The 22,323-nt window shown below is 40.8% G+C and overlaps 1 protein-coding gene across 2 annotated transcripts in view; it reads right to left on the bottom strand.

The window, feature by feature from the left end:
* LOC116389617 (ephrin type-A receptor 6) overlaps positions 1-22,323 on the bottom strand; it is a 134,064-nt gene that overhangs the window by 89,386 nt on the left and 22,355 nt on the right. For both annotated transcript variants that reach the window (XM_031858451.1, XM_031858452.1), the window contains exon 3: positions 10,654-11,317. In XM_031858451.1, the coding sequence (XP_031714311.1) occupies positions 10,654-11,317 (664 nt within the window). The remainder of the gene's footprint in view (positions 1-10,653; positions 11,318-22,323) is intronic.

Consider the following 22,323-nt stretch of genomic DNA (forward strand, 5'->3'; position numbering starts at 1 on the left):
TCATATTGCGAGTTTTTTTGCGAGTCGTAGATGCGATGTCCACCTCCGCCGCCCCCCCCCCCCCCCCCCCCCCCCCCCCGCTTGACAACTTCAATTAAACACTCTCCCTCTCCACATTTGTTCTCAATTACAGTTTGAAGAGCGACAACATGAGAGCCTCCTAATGTTCATCAAGTGACTGATTTAAAGAGAGACGGTGGAAGGTAAGGCACCACCGGTTCGGAGAAATGTAATTGATATACGACATAAATGAGCAAACAGAGATAGCTGTAGGACACACAGAAGTGAACATGCTCATGAAAACCCACACTCACCTATCAACGTGCTTTTCCTCTCCAGTTCTATCAATGCAACACATTTCAGACAAGAAAATGCATTCTTAGACAGTTCGTATGGATTTATGTGTCTTAGCTTGATACTGATTGTGTGATTGCATGCGTTGATCCATTTTGAGAGTTTTTGCTGAACTTCTGCTTGTTCACGGGTGCTCTTCAGAACCCAACTATTATCACATCAAGTCAAATGCCGAAGAGTCAAAGCTGAGCTTTTAAACAGATACATAGTTGTCGGTACCAAATATTTGTTTGTATCCCTACCCAAATAAAACCAAACCTTGACGGTCTAATTCTAACATTAAAAGAGATCTAATACTTACTAACACAATAACACTTATTATAACCTTAAACACTTTTCTCTTTCTTGCTACGTAAAGGTGTAATATACAGGATTCAGAGCATGACTACAGCCGCAAACAACTATAGTGGAGTAAGTCACTCTACCTCTGTGTTTGTTGTTAGTCGAGATTCCCCATGCTTTGTTGACATAGTCGTGTCGGCTGCGTGTGCTTTTAGTGCATGCTCGTGCATGTGAGCGGGCCCCACAGTGGCTAGCTCATCTCTGCCGTTCTGCACTGAGCTCACATGGCTGTTATGGCTGATAAGGCCGTCTCGTCCGACAGCATCATCATGGAAGCGTAGCACCCACCCCTTCGGTTCTCCGTCAGCTCAACACTGTTAGCTCTGTCAGCACTTTTGTTGTAGTTTGCACTGTTAGCAACGTTAGCTTCTAGTCGCCGGCTCAACTGTCGCTATGTTGACAGCTGTTGAGGGGCATTAGATATGCTCCCAATCCCTTATATTGATCCTTTCAAATTTACCCAACCTCAGTTTCATTCTACTGTAACTCTGATTATCTCTAGCCATTAGGTTAATCTCAAACTCGGTTTTTCTTAATGTGAAAAGCTGTCACAATGTCCTCACAAGAACAATGAACTGTCAAAGGTTGGTCCTCACAAGGACCGATAAGCTTGGAATCAGGGGCCCACCGTCTCTTCACCTGGACTATGAACTAGATTGAACGTCATTGCGTCACACAGCAGAGTGTCGAGTACAGTAGATTCAGTCAGACCACTCAGTCTTGCATAATTTACATTATAAAGACAATCACATAATTGCTTTGTTTTGTTTTTTGGCTTGCAGAGAGAATTTGAAGATGGAAACCTAGCTTAAATTTGGGGCTCAAAACCATAGTCATGTTGACAATAATACTTTATTATAAAGCAGTATGTTGGCTTATTAACACTGGCCTCTATAAACATTGCAATTAGGATAAGACTGACTGCAGAATAGAGGTCAGCTGATATTGCAGGGAAGACCTAATGATTGATGGTGGAGTCACTGTACCAGCGTTATGTTCAAATACCTCTATTTTATGCATACTCTGCTATTTAACACATATCGCTATTGGTTTAAAGCCTTGTCAGCGTTGTTGGGGGTCACACTTGGTTTCTCCCTGTCTGCAACTGTAAGCAAGTCAGTGGCAAGATCAAGCTGTGGCATGAGTGGGAAGATGGCCACTAAGTTCATGAGGAAGACCCCACCACTCTTCACTCACTGCCACCCACACGACAACCTCCGTGGCCTGCTACAAATGGCACCCATTTTTCACTATGCCAAGAGGCTATTGATCCCAACTGCATGGTCAACAGCTTTCAGTGGGACAAAGGAGTTCCACATGTCGAGGATACAGTCAAGGTCTGTGGGATTTAAGGACCACGTCAGCTTACAAAAGCAATCGTGAGTCAATTCAAACATAAACTTAAACCACTTTTCCTTCCGAGTTGTAAACAAGCAACCTGCCAACGTACAAACATTGCAGACAGATTATGGCAAGGTTCTAACTCTTTCTTCAACGTCAACTTTTTTCTTTTGATGTGGAATAATGTCTAATGCATGTTTCAGTGATTATTGGCTGCGCATGTTGACAGCATGTAGTGACAGACAAAGGAGCAGTGGGCAGACAGCAGCTATTTACCCTGGGCATTATTCAAGCCACATCATGCTTTTTGGCAGGGAAGCCTCGCCTTTCAGTGGCACACTGAGCTTAATGAGGAAGGGGGAAATAAGCATTAGCATACCGTCAGTGTTCAAAGAGCTTTCAATTATATTGTTCTTGATGGCTGCCGAGGCAAATGCTAATACAATGACTGTGTAGACAACAAACAAACAGCTATGCATTGAAATACAGTCGCACTGTATGATTTGCATTCACGTAAGTATAAAGTACACAGGACTGTGAATACAAAAACTCAGTTAAATGATGGGAAATTTATAGATGTCCTCATGTCTGATAAGAAATGTCCTGAGGAGCGATGGATATGTCGGGAGAGAGAACGAGAAAAAGACTAAGACAGTCGTCTTTATGCTGTATGAGGAGAAACTCGAGACCCTGCCGAAGATATACCTCAGCTTTGCCCTTAGGAAGAGACGTGTCCTTCAGAACTCTTAGTGTGTGTGTGTGTGTGTGTGTGTTGATGCTGAATGAAGTGGGGTTAAATTTATCTAACAATCTCCGATCCGCTACAAGCCCTCTCCATCTCTCTTTTCCAGACACTCCCAATTAATCCTGAAGGGTCATGCTTGTTAAACTAAAACTATCCTTTTCTGAAATGTCACAGTGTCTCCCTGCAGTGTGGCATGTCTGTAAACAGCTCTGTTGCTGAGCCCCCTGGTGCGTCCCCTTGTGTGTGTGTGTGTGTGTGTGTGTTTGTTAGAGCATATTTTGCGAGAGCAAAATGTTGCCTCTTGCACTAACACCAACTGCTTGAGTGCATTTTGGGCTTTTGTGTGTGTCGTGGCTGTTGTTGTTGACCAAGATGGCAGGTGGTTTGGTGTGTGGTACGGGCTGTTCTGTCTTTGCCTCGGCGTGTGTGTTTCGTGGGTTTGATTATGTGTGTTTTCGTCTGTGCAGCCTCCCTCCTTGGTGTGTGTGTGTGTGTGTGTGTGTGTATACGTGACATCTCATTTGGCGGGCTGACAGGTTGAAGGATATGTGCTGTAATTGTTGTGTGACTGTCTTCATGCTGTAATTGAAAATGTCTTGTGTGAAACTTTCTCCAGGATGTGTAAACCAGCATGCCAATTAAGATTAATACAGCTGCTCCTGTTTCCTGTCCAATTACCCATGTGAAGCTCACCTTTTAGAGACCCAATGTGCATCAAGTGAGATCCCGGGCTGTCTGAAAAAAATGGCAGCGTTTTCTGTGATTTAAACATTCAGAGATTAATTGTGATCTCAGATTAATGTGATATTTTATGTCAAGAAAAATGATGGCAAACATGGCAAGCTTTGCTTCCGTACACAACGGAGCCATTCAGTCTAGCTTTATTTTATTTATTTTTAAATTGAATGTACTATAAAATACCACAAGTCAAGTTACAAAATGTCACAGCATGTTGTTTTATTTCTACTCTTTGGGAGTATCCATCATTCTTTAAAATAAGAGGTGCACAGTAATTCTCAATGTGTGTGGCACGGCATTAGTTTAAAATGTAAAATAGATTGCTTTATTGCTCCAGCTCAACACTGGGGAGAACCACTTCTGTTCAGCACATAACAAATAGCACCCTGCTCCAAATACACTGGTGCACACGCACATATAAACAAACACACACACACACACACACACAAGCACACCGTGATTACATTATTCATAGCGCTGCAGAGAGCTCTCCCAGCAAACACACAAGAGCTGCTGTAAAACACTGAGTGGTAACAGCATCAGCTAGATTGTCTTACAATAAGAGGGACGGAGGGACGGGGAAGGACGAAGCGAGAGAGACCGAATGAATGTGTGTGTCAATCATTTAGGTGGCGCAAGGTGTCTTCTTGCATTAACACCAAGGATTGCTCTAATTGATGTTTTGGTCAGTTTGTGTGTGTCCGTCTATGTGCAGCTCTATATTTAGCCATCGGCATAACAGCCGGTTGCCTGCCGGAGGGCTGGAGAGGTGCCAAGGAGGAGGCGGCGGTATATATTATACTTTTATTAAACAACAGTATGTATATAATAAGTAATATAGACGTATATATATATATATACTGTATATATAAACATACAAACAGACATACGGAGAGAGCAAGAGCAAGCACGAGAGAGAGAGGCATGCACACACACACACCTATTAGCTATGCTCCTGGAAGAAAATAATAATTAACAATATGATATTTTCGTCAGCACCACACAATGTCCACTTACATGCATTTAAAAACAAAGAGAATATGCCAGGGTGCAGAGTACATAAAACATATATTTGTATCAAAGTTCAAAGAACTATGCTCACCCCCACCTGTAAGAAAAGACACGAGGACACAAATACTTAATGGAGATAAATTGTGTGAGGATCGGTTGCATTACAAAGAAGCACCTGTTTGTCTGCTCTCCTCTGCTCTTTCTCTGCCTCTGTTGCCTTTCTTTCTTTTGAATGTGCAACACCCAATGTGAAACTTTATTAAGCTGCATTAACTCCAATTGGCATGAAGAGCTCAAACATATCGAATGGAACAAAATGAAATCACTTTTAAGAAATGACAGTATCACAGCCTATTCATTAAAATCCTTTAAATTACAAAAGTTACAAAACGCGGTGCTTTCACACCGGCGGTTCTGTTCATTTGGTCTGGCCCAAGGGAAGAGAAATGATACATTGTTGCATTTCAATTCTGGTCCAGTTGCTGTACACACATATTATATTACAAGAGAACCACGAGGAGTTAACATGAAGTCATGACAGTTAACTCATTGATTGGACAGTTTTGGCGATTGTCATCCTGCACGTGGGGAAATCAAATTCCAGTGACAGATGTCGATGCAGCGCTTATATGCCTCTGATGTGTATATTCATTTTCTTTGGTGTCACAAAGAGCTCACAAAGAAATAACTGATCATAACCATTATTCTATTATTAGACTGCAAATCAGCCGCATGTTATGAATAACAGTTAGAGAAAAGAGGCACTTTGTACTCTAATGATTTGGAGCTTATTAATGTAGGACCTCGCCATACATGTTTTAATGGTCTTAATGAACTGACAAAGTACAGTGAGTCGGACACAAGCACAGCAGTAATATAAGTTGACCTATTAGGCAGGGAAAATATCAGTGCGGATGTGTGTCCTTGCTTTCTGAACAGAGTTCACAAGATGGATCTATTAGTAGTTTAGCTTTTGAAATCATGCTAAAACAATGAATTGCTCAAATAAAATGTGGTTTCTGCAACAGTAAGGGGGAGTCAGATGTGGAACACGAGAGAGAGACAGCGAGAATATAAAGAAAGTAGCACTTTGAATGATCTTGAGGAAAAAAAGCTGAAAATGACACAGTAAAGGTACAGTAAGAAAGTTAAAATGGACTGTACTGTACTGTAAGGTTGCCTGCAATTTAAAAGGAGGGACCAGGGTCTACATTTTGTTCCTGCAATAGTTCCTGGCCCTTCAAAAGCCACTGACCCATCGGTGTAAGTTTCTGATGGCCCAGGAATTATAGTGGCAGAAATGGCTGTGCTGAACATCACTCAATGCTCATTGATTCGATGCGGTTACATACTAAAGCAAAACGAAATCACTCACTAGACTGAGCTAAGCTTTCTGGAGTGTTCAGTCCACCTGTCCACCTCTGCATGTCTCCTATTAATTCATTCGTGACATCCATTCAGACAAAGAGTCACTCCACAGTGAACGCAAAGAACAACACAATGACTCTGCGTGGTTGCATCGTCATGGTTGTGTGTCTCCAACAACGCTGTTGTTCCTGAAACTATTAGGTCAAAGTATGCACCCACATTCACGCACACTTTATATTTTACTTTGCCCCGGCAACGGTTTGTGGTATCATATTTAAACAATAATATATTTACTTATTTCTTCATAAACAGTTTTATTCTCCTTCCATTGGATCTTCTAATTGCAAAGCTGCATTGTGAATAATATATTTGGACAGATCAAATCAATTAAAGAACTAATGTGCTAGTCACAGCTGCAGATTAGCGCTGAGCCATTAGCAGGACTGTGTATTGGGTCATCCGTCCTTGTGCGCTTGCACAAGAGCAATCAAGACCGCTCATGAAAACATATCCATTGTGCCACTAGTTGTCACTTCTGTACCACAAAGCCAGCTGGTGTCTGTTGTGATCAGAAAATGACATTTAATGTTTTAGTCTCGTAACCAAACTGGTAATTGTAGCTTATAGAATATTCATGAAATCGGACATTCTACAGAAGGTCATAAGAAATAAATGTGTGCTAAAAGGAAGCGGTCACCAGTCTAAGTCTTTACACGGAGGAGCTTGCCAGTTGAAACATGGCTTGTACGGGTTATTGTTAGCTGATAGAGTTGATTACCTTCAGCCTCACTGCAGCACACTGACATCCAAACTTCATCCAGGAAATGAATACGGGATTAGAGTACTATTGTGACCAAAAGCACTGAGTTTGAATTAGAGAAAAAGATTATTTGGCGTTAGCTGGGTGGAGAGCATGTCCTTGTTTTCCTACTTCAGTGGAGCTGAAGTCTTTTATTTAGACTCATCTTTTCTCTGGGACAAACAAAGTTTTTTTTGTAATTCAGAACTGGAGTGTTTGTTTGTTTGGGGTTGATGGTTTGGAGTTATCTTAAACAATTTACATACTAAACAGAACGACAGCACTATGGGGATCTTTGGCCCACACTTCAGCTCAGCTCTGTTGCAATCTAAGCAGGATGGAATCACCTCAATATTTTATTTCTATTTAAAAATGCATTTAACAGTTACATTTTAGCCCTTAACTATCGGTAAATGTGATTGATGCTGCATTCTGTCATTCTGTTAGACTGTTTGTGTTTCCTGTGCCACCGAGAGGGTGCGGTTCCTCTGCTGTCTACCGTCTGCCTGATTCCATTAGAATGCAGTATCACTGTTAAGTGGGTGCATGAGCTACGTCAGAATCAGAATCAGCTTTATCGGCGTATACATACAAGTAATTTGACTCCGATTTTTCTGCTGCTCTCAACGTACATACACAGAAATAGACAAATATACAAAATACAGGGATAACCAAATAGAACGCAGCTAAGCATTCACATGTAACTACCGTGTACACATAGACATCTCATATAACACATCGTCAACCAAAGAAGAGGAGCACAAAGCTCAATCCTGTTCTTTTAAAAAGACTCATCAATGAGGGTATTTTCCCGAAATCCCAGATCATTCAAACCCATTATTATTTTCCAGCCAAGTCAAGCAGCCGTGGCACTTAAGGGACCGATTGGTTGTAAACTGGGAATTGAAGCATTAGCTTAGCCAGCCACCTCAGTCTTTCTCCTTCAATGCCCAAGGCGTTCCAGTGGTACCTTGTGCGGAGGCTTTTAATAAAGACGCTTGTTTAAATCCTGGAACAATGAGCAAGGGCTGCATTTCAGGTCTGACATTGCAGTAAAATGCCATCACATTGCCCAAAGGGCTAAACTTAACCCAACTGTGAAATCTGATTCTTAGAGAGCGAGGGGTGAAGGATAGAAAGGAGGGAAGAGGGGAGGCAAGTTATTGTGGTTTGTAGGGCCTATAGGGATGCCGATAGGTGACCGTGTTGGAGTCACTTATTGTTGCAAATGGAAAAGAGCAGAAATTACTGTTTTTTAACATAACTATGATGGATATGACATGAAGCAAACACATCCAAGAGAGATTTAAGGTTTGCTTTACATTTACATTTGGATATGCACCACATCAAACCATCACTTCTTTAAAAAAACAAAAAGAAGCAAGCCTGCAAATATGTTTCAAGCTGCAAGCAAACTCACTACGCAATATGTTTTCCCCTCCAAGTCCTCAAGAGTCTATTATTATTATTATAACGCTTTTTCCGTCACTAAACAACTATATATAGAACTGGGAAGATTAATAAAAACGGACGGACATGAATGAAGTAACCAGTTTGGTACAGTCCGGCTCTAATCGCAGCTGCAGTTTAACCCCTGGCCCACTGATTGCGATGCAGCTGCGAGTGCAGCTGGGAAACAACACCGGTCCGTGTCACAAGATGAATCGTAATCAACTGTATACAAGGACATCTGGTTCTGGATGGTGGGAGAAGAGCAGTGAATAGTCTTGAAATCGTTTTTGGAAAGAGCACTAAGCAAGGCTGTAGTTTGCTGTGATGTTACTTTTTGTAGCTAGTTTCTCTGTTAGCACATTGGTCAGCTTGTATCTAGAGTAGATTACAGACATGTGTACCAGTTGACCTGACATCAGGCCTGTACATGGCTTGAAAAGAAGTTGCATTGGAACTTCATGAAGGTATTTTTCTTTTTTGTACTATTGCATTCCCAGTGAGTATTACTACCAGCGATAACCCAAAGCTCATATCAGAGAGTTGAGGATCAAACTGTTACCAAGCCAGCCGAGGTAATCTGTCACACCAAGGTAGCCCCTGGGACAGCGGGTGGTAGTCCACTGATATACACAACAACATTCCTAGACGCTTGCACGATCGCACACACACACACACACACATTTTCTCTCTCTCTCTCTATATATATATATATATAAATCACACAGACAGTACAAATCCACTGAAAGAGTTCCGATTCTAGGATCTTCATCTTCAACACAAGACACAGCACTAAGTTTCACTTTATGACAGTTCACTAATGCACCACTCATGTTTGGCGCTCAAAAAATTCCCCAACTCATAGAGCAATACTTTTGTCATTTTAACCATTTGGGAGAATTCTAAACTAAAAAAGTAGCTATTTCAAAATGTACTGTTTAGTATTTTGTGTTCACACAGCAAGCCCCTAAATATTCTAGCTTATACTATAACCGGAGATAATGATGCTGAGCGCATCTTAGCCTTGCAAATAGGATCTCTTTGGAATCTCTGCAGTGTTGAAAAGACCAAGACAATGAAGGACAAGTAGCAAAAGTAATGTCATGGAATAAAATATATTTGATAGAAAAGGTGTTAATGCATCACATTTTGAAGACATTTTAAATGCAATTGGGCAATTGGATGAATATATCGGCTATCAGCGATTGGCCCGAAAGGGGAAAACAGCCCGTAGAGCCTGCATATTTCCACATCTGACTCAGTAAACTCAGGGTTTATGTCGACCAAACCAGAGTTGGTGATTGTTAGAACAGTGGAAAGGCTAACAAAGATGGTTTTGGCGAGTAAACTATGTTCAATGACTTAACAAGGCAATCAGGCCGCTCTTAGTTCAGTGAAAGAGGTAAAATTAAATTCAGAGGTTGTATTTTTCTTATTATTGAGGAATATAGGTTGAAGAATATTTCCTTTCTTGACATTTTGTGAGTTAATTTTGTTTATTTATTAGACTAAAAAATAAAGAGCTCGAGGAACGTAACAAACTTGCCACTCGGACACATCTTCCAGCTGACACTACGGGGGAGAAATTTCCCCTCAGTGCTTTGTGCCAGAAATTTCTTTTTTTGCCAGAAATCTCTTTCGGTTTAGGCAACAATTTTACTTGGTTAGGTTAAGTAAAGTTCATGGTTTGGGCTAAATCAAACCCTGTTTAGCAGAAATCCCTGAAGGCAAACTTCTCCCACGTGTGGGTACATCAGTAATTTCCGGTTGTTCTGCTGACGGTGGCCGATTTTAACACATTGCCCTACCCTAGCACACATACACTAATACAGCCTTAGACATAATCAGCGAAGCTCTTTGCCATCACACTAACAACCCTAAACACTCTAATCCCCCCACATTAGATCTGATCTTATTCTCCACAGAGTTAGCAGGAAGCAATAACCGGGGGGAGCGGAGGAAAATGAAGGAGGGGTAATGAGGAGCAGAAGGGAATGAAGAGAGGAGCTGAAAGATAAACTTGCTTTTATTAATCATTTGTGTATGACAGCACAGCAAAAGGGTCTCACAGAAAGATGGACAGTCACTGACACATACTGTATCAGACATTATATCAGACACTATGTGACTGGCTGATGCTTGAATATGTACATTATATTAATTAGAGGAAACTGACTTCCTGGACGGGTTACTATATCATACTGTATTTCATACCATGTTGATGAAAGATTATAATAATAAAGAAGACTGTGAATTTGATAAGGCGGGAATATACCAGGAGTCACTAATGGCCGCGTTCGGACCAAGACGCCGTTGTATCCGGACCTATAACCGATAGTTAATTGAGAGTTATAAAACTAAAACTTTAACGAAATGTGGCTTTTTTAAACGGCGCAGCTTTTCTAGTCGCGTTTTTCTCTGCATTGCAAGACTTGCTGGAGTCTTAACACATGCTGCATTGATGAATGTAAAGCAAAATTAATGACAGAATGGTTGAAAAACTCACCAGCACACGAGCCATCGATCTCCTCATACGCAACACTGCAGACACATCTTCCCAAGGGGACCAACCAGTCTCCATCAGCTCCACAGAAGAGTTTGGGTGTGTCTCTTTCTTCAGCATGGTCAACACAAGCCCCCCTCACCTCGACCAATGAAGAAGAGTCCACACGAGGCACTGTGTCCGGAAATGAGGCCAGGTTCCTCAGCGTGAACGGACATTTCTTATAGTAAACCCTCACTGAAACCAAGGCAATGCAGGCACCGATATCTTGAAATGCCAGATAGAAGCCCTTTCTGGTCATGGGTCCCACCTCGCGCACCTCTGTATTGAGCTTAAGGATGCGATCTCCGAGATCCATCTGAGTGAAGCTTTCATCGGCAGCGATGGTGTCTATCTTGGTGTACTGTGGGGGCTTGAATTTGACAGCGTGAGCCTCATCGGTCTCATGGTAGAAGAGATTGAAAGTCTCCTTGCAGGTACCAGACACCCAAGGGATGGAGTTGCAGTCACGCAGGGTGAAGCGAAGCTCCACGTAGATCTTTTGGGCAGCCTGCCGAGAGATCCAGTTGGAGCGAAGCCAGTTGTTCTGGTTGGGCTCCATCACGCTGCAAACCTGGAAAGTATGGATGGGCCGGTTGTGCTCGTCCATCTCCGTGATGGCGTCCCACTAAACAGGAAATAAGAAGGGAATGGGGGGTAGAAGAGGAAAGAAGAGGGAAAAGCAAAGAATCGTAATTAATTAATCAATCAATAGTAATTAAATGATAAGACCAAAAGTATTAAGTCCCTGTGGTGGCCCCAACAGGCAAGTCTGTCAATATAAATGTGATGGCCAGAATGAAAAACACTCTGTTGTTTTTACTAGTAAGGTTTTAAATTTAAATTTTGTCCTGATTGTGGCACTTAAAGATATGCCATGGGGTCATTGAAATCCAAAAGGTTCGTCCCTTTTAGAGGACGGATGTGATCATGTGATCACTATGGGACACCTTGTGTAAAGGTGATATGTGGGCTAGAAATTGAATTGAGAATTAAATTGAGACTGTCCTCCCAAGAAGAATTACGTTGTTGATCAGGGTGGTTGGATAGGTCAACAAAGCATTGGACCTTATCGCAGGAGACTGCTGTTCCTTTTGAATTTATAACTGTAGCCATGATGACAAAGCTCCTTGAATGGTGGCTTTTAATCTTAACCAACCAAACCACAAAAGTTCTCTAACCGTATCTACATACTTCTTAAACCAAACCAGGCTTTTTCCCTAAAAAATGTTTTTTTGTGTCAAACCAAGCCTACCCAACTAACATTCTAGTTTCTGCAGTTCTATTATTTATATGTTAGGACAATTAGAATAGATTAGATTAGACATTGGTATTCAATGAATATTCACACCATTTTTTTTTCAAATACTTTTGATCATATCAAGTCATTTAGTTGGCGAGACATTTGAAATGATCAAGAATTTTACACTACAAAACATGTTGTCTGACTCCAGCTGCCTAGTCATCAGCTCTGCAACTCCCAGGTCACATGATCAGGGCGTATGGCAGCTTTGCAGGGTCATGAGGTTACCTGTCCCCATGTTGATGGGAGAGAAGTTAATAGGGGTTTTTAGCCCCCAGGTCCCGCACGGCTCTCTGGTTTTATTAGAATTTATTAGAATGGGGACTACATGGGCAACCCCAAAACCACCCAACACCGACCTCCAAGAATGAAATGACTTGCCTGGGAAAAGGGGCTCTCAAATCACTCCGCTTACAATGCAGCATTGGAGCCTCCACAAGCTGCAGCGTTTGCCTTTGTGTGTGTCTGGCTTTATATTTAGACTGATATCCAAACCATTTTGCTTCGTCTTTATATGGTGTGGGTATGATTTTAAACTATTACTACTCCTACTATTACTTCAGCCACAGTAGCACACCTTAGCACACCGTCTTCTGGTATGAGCCAAACACTACGGTCAACACGTTTTCACACAGACAAGCAATAGATGCAAGCGGGAGGTTAGGTGAGGAAGTCCAACAATGAAGCTATTAATTACCGACCAACATAACTATCATTTTGTGTTTAAAAAGTGAACTGACTTTAACTCACGTACACAAGCACACACTTTATGTCCCCATTCTCCGGTCTAAGAGAGGAGACCCATTCTCAGTAATGGCTGGAAAACAACTCCTTTATAGACAAACACAGTCCAGAGAGTTGCAATAGAGCTGCTGGTTAATTTACCAATACTATTTGCCTGATAAGCTCGTGCATTTAATAAGCTGTTTTGCACTTAGCTAAATATTACCTCTTGATGAGAGTAGTAATCAAAGCCAAATGTTTGCTTTCACACACTCATTATCCTTTTTAATAACATGTTCTAATTCAATCATCCAAGGGTGACGGGCTTTAATCTGCTCTTCCCTCGAGGTGTAATTGTAGAATTACAGTCAATCAAATGGATTTTGATTAGATGTGATATTGCCCATCACCTGTGAGGCTATGCATGATGGATTTTGTTGGGCATACAAAAGAACCGCAGTAAATCCAGGTAAAAAAATGCTTAATGTGTAATTAAAAGCCAAAAGATGAGGGAATTTCACCTCTGTTAACTTTGCAGCAAAGAAGGAACAGTATAACAGATTGTCGATATATTGTGTCCAGCTTTCCACATTAATAGCATAAACAGTGGGTGATGAATATTTAGATTTTAGTAAAATCTGTTAAGTTTATTCATAATCACATTCAATTTATTTACCAATAAGTACATATCTACCTTCATATTTGCCTTGCTTTACTGTACATACTGTATTTCTGACTTAAGGAATAGTTCAGCATGATGGGACATAAATGTATTCACTTTCCTACCGAGAGTTAGATGAGAGAATTAAAACCACTGCCGTGTCTTTACTGTATATATGAAGCTACCGCCGGCTAGGCTTGGACAGTATTTCGGTATTTGGGCAGAATGATTTTCAATACCTCTGAACTTTCTATTAGTTTGTATTGATGCGATATATTGTAGAGCACAGTCCGGCCACCAGAGGCCGGTCTCTATGGTGTAACAGGCGGAGAGATGCAACACCCTTGAGCTCCAACGCTTTCTTTTAACAATAGTAAGCGCTACAGTTTAGAAGCGTTACTGAAGGAATTGAGATTATACAGGACGACACCTTGTCTTGGTTTAAAAAGAAAATGTTTGACACTTCCACACCGGAGACATAGCTTGGGAATCAATAATTCATTTAAATGTATGGAAACAAGAACAAGCTTGTCTTTGTTGAACACACAAACACACTGAGATTGGTGATAAAGGTCTTTCTACAAGACATATTGTGTATCAATGGCTTCAAGCTCGAAGAGATAACGAAGGGATGACACTTTGTGTTTAATAAACCAGATGATGAATATTGTTTGAAATTCTGTACATTTTCCAGAATTTTTCTACACCAAATTTTCTGTTTCTGCCAATTATTTTAAATTCAGTTTATGGTGCTTGACTGACATAAAAGTGAAGTGTGGTGTCAAGTGTCTTCATTAAACTTTATGTTCCTATAATGGTTGCTAAAGGGCAACCAAGCAATCCAAGGAACCCCAGTCTATTGCCTATTAGTAGTGACTGTTACAGAACTGTGTTTGTGTGCTAACACATAGCAAAGTCAGACATAGCCTTCAGCCTTTCTTCTCAGGACATTTAATAATGTATCAAGGCTGGTTTCTATACTTAAGAGATTGGAGTTCTAATATCTTGATTAGGACTAAAAACATTCTTTAGTAACGTGAGTGAAAGTTGTGTTAAATCGAGAAAGAGAAGATAGAAAGCAGGAGATAAAGAAAGAGATGAAAAATAAAACGTGTACAGCATGCATGGAGGTATGTGTGTTTCATCAGGAGATACTAGAGAATTACTAAAGTTAGGAGGCAATTAAATGAGCTCAAACGACACTGTAGATAGACTGTGGCCAGAGACAGAGAGATAGAGGCAGAGATATTCGTGTGGTTTGTCCCTCAGGGGGAAAACAATCCACGGTGATAGGAGCATATTGCTACTCGAATCCCGAACTAAATACCACTCACAGATGATCTAAAAGCCTCCAAGACTTCCACATCTTGTCAGCTAGCTGATAATGTCAAGCAGCTTTGTGGTGTCAGCACTTTTAAAAAAGTCACTCTTGCTGCTTTACGTTTACAAGAGCGAGAAATTGAGTTTTTCCAAGATGTCTGACAGGCAATGAAATTGATTTCCTCTTAATTGACTTCAAAATATAAGGGTCGTTTCAGCGACAGCATCACACCTTTGGGCCAAAGCCTGAAGTCCCTTTGAAATCACCAACCTGACAGGACCTTCGCCACTTTATTGTGTGTGTAGCCCTGATGTGTCATCTGAATAAGAACTTCTTTTTCAAAGTAGAAAACTTGAAGTGAAGCCACCTCAGTAACTTGCCATCCAGCCTTAACATGCATAATTAAAAAATGGTCAGAAAACGAGGCTGATTGATTGCAGCCTGAGACCAAAGCCCTTATAGCCCATCACTCTCGCACATGAAAGAGAGCCAGTCATTTTACTGGCCACTCGCCCGGAGATGAGCTCCTTTTATTTAAACTGTGAAACCCGGAGCCCTATGGAGAACAGCACTTTTAAATATAGTGTCATAAACCGCTCCGCTCGTCCTCGATTGAAATTAAACATTTAGCGATTCCTAGCGTTCCATTTGGTTGGGTCTTAAAAAAAAATGAAAAAAAGAAAAGAATAAAACACAATTTAAAAGTCAAATGTCGCTCTGTGCAAATTAGAGTGTGTTATGACCGACTATTAAAAAATGACTTAATAATCAGGCCTATTACTGAATGAAACCAGTGGGGTAGGTTAAGGAGTGGAGCTTTTAAAGGTGTACTATCAGACTGGTAGGAGACGTGCGTGCTCATTGTGTAAAAATGTTAAAATCTTTACAGATTTGGCTAACACACACACACACACTAAGTATAATACCCACTGTAGGAAGTAGCAATGCAATTAGTTATTTTTCTTATTTAGGAGATTCTACTTTGTTCAGTTACTGTGTAGTGGAGCAAGTGGCCATCGGAAATGCAACTGATAGCTGTTTCATTGATACGATGAAACTATGTGTCTATGCATGCGAAGTATGAACTAAAATCCCCCAATTCACTGCTACACATACAACCGTGTGCACTTGTGTTGTAATATACATTTAATTTAATTACAATAAACATTTGGACATTGGGATACTGAATATGTGAGCTCTCTGTGTGCCTGAATATTGAATAATGAAAATAAATACAGTACACCTTTTCATCCGGTGGCTGGAATTCAGCAGGCCCCACAGCAATGTTAGGGAGGAATTACAAATGTCCTATGGGAAACAAGGACACTGCATATTGTATATTGTTGGTGTGAAAGACGAATACAATCAAATCACAGGTGTTCATTTGGGCCACAGGAGACTTGATCTGTATAAATATTTATAATTAAATTTTCTTTTGTCATCACCGGGGGATTGCAGGACACTACAGTGTCCTGTAGCCTCACCTGCTTTTCTTAGAACAAAACATGCTCCTGCTGTGGTCACACACACAGTCAGTGGAGTTGGGAGCAGGTGTGTTTTTCCCTGACTTCCTCTCTCAATTAAAGCAAAGATAAAGACTGCGGAGAAGGAAAAAACAACTAGCCAACATGAACACCCTTAGCTACTTTCTTTCTTCAGATCATTCCCACTATCCATCTTTTTTGTTTATCTTTTTGTGTTTTCTTTCCCTCCTCCAGACAACATTTTCGACACAAAACGTTGAAAAACAATTCCTTTTTGCCATCTTTGACACAACTTGACACACAGAAAATAAAAGCCTGCTGTGCTTTACTTCATCAATGTGAGGACAAACTCATTAACTCTAAAACAACGAGAATCACTCCCTCTGCTGGACTCACCCCTGTGGGGTCATTTATCTCTCCTGTCCTTTTTGCCATTAGCTTCACAGCCGGGTGATTAAATTATAACTATATATCACATTACAGTTTGTCTGGGAAAAGATACCACTTAGCACTACCAACATGCCACACTGCCGTGTGAAACTCTGAATACACATTCAATCCCATCAATGGTATGTTAACACACGTCGAAAGGCAACTTAGACATGATGCAGTTAATACTTAATCTGAAGGGTCTGAGTCTATTAAGGACATTTTAATTTGTTCTTATGTTAACAAGAAGTATTGCATATTGTTTTTAGGTGACTTGTTATTTCTCCATAGTGCGCATTCTTTAATATCCAGCAATTAATAGCTTTTCTGCCAAGGTTTTCCTCTCTTTTCTCTGTTGTAACATTCCTTGTATATTCTTTTCCTCTGCTTCTGTCTTTCTTTCTCTCTCTCTCTCTCTCTAATCTATCGCTCCATTATTCCTCCATCTGTCTCTACTTTTCCCCTTTTTATTCCCATGTCTTTCTGTTTGTCTCATATCTGATGCCCTCTCTGTCTTGCCGAATACACTTTGTCTCTTACACACAAGCATGCATCTTGCTGAACTGTGTGTGTGTGTGTGTGTGTGTGTGTGTGTGTGTGTGTGTGTGTGTATGTGTGTGTGTGTGTGCGTGCGATGCCACTGACACTGGGATTGAGAGATTTTTATTTAATCCCAGAGCCTCCCTCAGTGATGGATGAAAAACCTCTGCCTCCACTTCACACACACACACACACACACACACACACACACACACACACACACACACACACACACGATAGCAATAGAAATGAGGGAGATGGATGAGGAGTCTTTGCTCACAGGGGAACTTGATGTCAGCTCTTTGACTTTATGAGAAAAGAACAAACAATAAAAAGAAAGTAAAACAACTAGAATGGAGTGGGAAAAAGTAAGAAAAAAAGGCAAATGCAAAGTTAAATATGTTCTTCCAGCATTTTTACGACTTATGAATATTAACAATCACTGGCTGGAAATTTGGACCATTAGAGGGAGTGAATGAAATCACAGAGCACCCACCCCTTCACCAACCATTTAATGTGATTTACTCTCAGAGACTATCGGGAACATTAAAATATAAAACCACTTTATTACCTCCAAACTAACGAACTCACCAAATAACATGAAATAGAATCAAATGTATTTTACAATACCGGTGTTTGATTGGAATTGTAAATGTTATACTTAAATACTCTCAGCAAGGCTGAACAATTACAAATATGATATCTGATATATTTTAATATAAAAAAATCTCACATTATAGACGGACAAAGCCGAAGTTGTTTTCAAGTACAAGTTTAATATTAATCATTCTCAATAGTCAGAAGCATTACACCATTATTTGCCCAAAAATCTATGCCCTTGTGTGTGCATTTTATCAGAAATGTGTGTGTGTGTGTGTGTGTGGTTGTGTTTCAGAAGTTGGTCTATAGAGGGCTCATTAGAGACAAGTGGGGCTAAACTGATTGTGGCTAACAGTGCCGACAAGACAATCGATACGTTGATTGGGGAATTATGGAAATAGATTTCCACTGTGTTTAGGACTTCTAATTCAATAAGTAAAGGTGTGACGATGAGGAATATTGGACACTGGACAGAACCTGCATAACAATATTGAACATGTCAGAAAATCCCTAATATTGACACCATAACAAAAGGAATGAACCGCCTATTTTCCATATTACAGCCTGGTGGTGGAACTACTCATTGTGAGTACAGAGCCAGTAACGTTAATGTTGAGTTTAAATCCTAACTTTGTAATCAGTTTTATCTCTTTGCTTTGCATTTCTCCTTATTGTGTAGCGGTCAGTTTGTTACGTTGGTGTAAAATGATTGAGAACTGTATATTGTCAATTTTGAAACACTTTCCTTTGGAGTTAGATCAGATCAACCCTCTAACATCTGGAGGAGGCTACACATACATCATGTACACTTGCTCTTTTCTCTTTAATGGATCTATAAGCAGAATTACTAATAATTGCAATCTATAATTATGAGGGTTTGCTGGTGGGATGCAGAAATAAAAATTCTGAAAGAAGAAGTCTGATATTTCAGTAAATTATCGTTATCATTCACACCCAGACCTGTACGCCAGATGGAGCACAGTGTTGGTTCAGACAGTACACTGAAGTTGCACTTGCTATAGCTGACTGGCATCATCTGTTTCATGCATGCTTCACAATCACTGGTCATTCACAGCTGTGTGGCGATCAGCTGATTAGTAATCTCCATATTCAAGGATTTCAAGGATAATTTCTTTTTTTCATTATGCAACACAGGGATGCACAATTAAATGCAGTTGTAGCCCATTTGCTACACAAGAGTTTTTTTGAGAAACTAGACTTTTTAACACTTCAAACAATAGCTTCTATAGTTTTATATTAGATGTTTTGTTTGTACCAGAGTGTGCTGCTTATCCACATGATAAATTTGTAAACTTGTAAATTGGATGCATTTTTATTAAATCATTGTTTTATTAAATCATTGTTATTATCTGGTTGTTTGTCCCTGCTCTTTAGGGACTGATTCATCATTTTAAAACAAGTAAAATGTAACCCACATTACTCTTCACACACACACAAACACCTACACACACACACACACACACAGTATCCCACTGCCTGTCACCAGCACATCCCCAAATCAATAGGAGAAGTGAACAGTGGTGAGCAAATGAAATCCAAAGGCCCTGTGCTTCACTCAGTCCTGCATCCATCACAGTGGATGGGTGGCCAGCAGGGTGGAGCCAGAGCACCCGCGTCCATCCGTCATCCCCGTGGTGCTCTCACAAAGTGACACCCCGTTGGCGATGGCCTCAGTCATCCTCCTAAGAGAGCCGAGGGCACTGAAGATAGACTTCGACCTGTGTTGACATGTTGGACTGATGTTTGCTTGGAGCTGATATCCACTATCTTTGTGTGTGGCAGATTTGTTTTAGTGGAACGAAACACACAAATGACACAGATTAAGTGGTTCCTCCAGAATTGTATTCTGGCCGTGGTTTAACCACCTCGGAAAATGAATGACAAACCAGTGAGCAAGACTAATAAAGTCAAAGTGTTCCCTTGAGGCATTTGATTGCAGGTTTAACAGACTGTTGAGCAAATTCCACCCACTACCCAGGAATTATTTCATTGGTCAGACATTGACACTGTAGTAATTATCAGAGGTGTGCACAGCCTGGCTGCTCACGTCAAATATAAGCCCATGTTCTGACAATACAAGGGCTAACCCTGGCTTTCTATATGTTTTTAAAACCCAATTTGAACTCCACTTTACAGTCATTTAGCAGACGCTTTTATCCAAAGCGACTTACAATTCAGAGTCTATCACATTTCTACACCGTAGGAACAGCTACAGGAGCAATTTTGGGGTTAAGTGTCTTGCTCAACGACACATCGACATGCGACTAGCGGAGCCGGAGTTCGAACCACCGACCCTCTGATTGAAAGACGGCCCTGCTATCCACGGCCCTGCTATCCACTTAGCCACAATCACCCACTTACCGTCTTGTTTGGACAAGCAACACTTCTCGAAGCTGCAGCACACAGAGCAAACTTTGACAATGCACTGATCTGACAGACGACAGACTGAAGCAAAAGCCAACAACAAAGCAAACAGCTCCCTTCTGAAAGTATACAGCAGGTTATTCCACGTTTTGCCCTCTGTGACATCTTTGCAGAGTGTGCTTGTATACACTTCTGTGAGATAAGAAGATATTACATGGAGGCATTGGGGGTACGGAATAGAGAAGATATAACAGTTTCACATTTCTAAATGTATTAGAACTGAACCTGAACTTAACCTCAAGCCTCACGCCAAAGGGGAAAAGAAGAAACACCATTGAGACTGAGCCTGCTACAGTATGTGGCAACTATTCCACCAGCCCAGTGCAGTGATCAGAGCCCCCTTATTTCAACATTTCTGAACCCTGCATAACAGAGCTCATCTATGCTAAATGAATTTGCTGTGTAAAGCCACGTATGTGTTTTCCTTAAAAAAGCAAATATGGCTGGCATGGATGCAAACCAGCCACCTTTCTTCAAGTCAAAGAGGTTTTCCTAAGAAAAGATAGCCTTGTTCCCCACACTGCATCACAAACATCCACCCTCATGAATTGTTTATGAACAAAATACTGAGCCCCACCCCCTCTGGGGCTGCCATTCTCACCTCTGACCTCCTAATTGCAATGTTAACTAAAAAGATATCCACTGTGTCACATGGTCAGATCAATTCAGTAGGTAGTGCCTACTTTAGTGCCCGATTAAAGACGCTGATATTGGCTGTTCACAATACATTATAAAAACTTTGGTGATGCACTGACTTTGACCTGTAGCACCAACAGCAGATTGATATTATAGTTTTGAATGAAATGTCTCAGCTATTGCATGTATTGTCATATTTGGTGCACACATTCATGCCTCCTTCAGGATGACCTTTAATAACTTGCGTGATCCCTTCATTTAATTAATCTAGCGCCGTCATCGGGTTAAAATTATAATTTGTCTGATTTGTTTAAAGACCAAATACTTGCAAAAATGACATTCCCATCAGCTTCAGATACATTGTTTGTGTCTGGTTAAAGTGTCTTATCAGCATGAAATACATATTCCAAGTAAATCTATTGTTGTTCCTTCGTAGCAAAATAAACTGTATTTCGAGCAAAAGCAATAGGAAATTTTTTTTTAAATCGACTAAGAGTCAGGTAAGAGCGCTATTCTGCAATGAGAGAAACTCATGTAATGTCCCTGTTTCAATTACGATGTCTTTTTGGAACTAACAATTGTCTTAGAGCAAATTCAACCCTCAGGCTAACAAAAGCACTGAATCCCTTGATGTTTCCACATGAAAACTGCCAGATCTCAAGTCACAATGAACATACAGCATCTTCACTGTTGGCAACACTATAATTTATCACTAGCTTCAAAAGCCAGATGCCAGTAAAACCCTATCTACCTGCAGGTTTAACACTGGATAAGGGCATGAACCTTGTCTCCGTTCAACCTCTTCTCCTCTATCTCATTTGCCTAAATGGTGATATGTCACTCCCACTCCACACACGTTGACTCTGTCTCATCTGAGCTGACACAGCTCCCCCCCACCCCCACCACCACCACCAGCTCAGGCAAACTCTGCGTGGGAAAAACAAGGGGGAAAAGAGCTTGTCGTTTTACATATCTATCTTTGCCAAATATTTTTGGCGGGCGGGCAGGCAGTCTGGAATGTCAATGTTTGGCTCAGCAGCCTCTGACTGATGTGAGATCACAGTGACGGCTGCACACAGCGGTACACACACACACAGACTTTGCCAGTGGGTGAGGTAGCAGGGTGCAACCATAGACAGCTTAGATAACACCAGGTCACCCAGGTAGAGGAAAGCATGCTGCACAGACACACACAAATAGAGTCTACCCAGAACATGGATTCAATTTCCAGTTTTTTTTAAGCTCTAAACTAAAATGTAGCTCTCAAACAGGGTTCTTTGGAGCTACTGCAGATGTTATTTTGTGCTTTATGCTGTGAGTCTTTAAATAATGAGAAGAGTCTCTGTGACTCTTAGTTCTGTCTACCCTTTAACCTATTCAGTATTGAAAGCTAATCTTTTTCTGATCTGCACTCGTGATTCAAAAGCGGGGGTCTAACTGGTATCAACTTTAGCCAAACACTGGAGTCAATGATAAAGACAACTCTGGCATT

This window comes from Anarrhichthys ocellatus, unplaced genomic scaffold, assembly GCF_004355925.1.
Source record: "Anarrhichthys ocellatus isolate YVR2014 unplaced genomic scaffold, GSC_Weel_1.0 scaffold20, whole genome shotgun sequence".
Taxonomy (NCBI): domain Eukaryota; kingdom Metazoa; phylum Chordata; class Actinopteri; order Perciformes; family Anarhichadidae; genus Anarrhichthys; species Anarrhichthys ocellatus.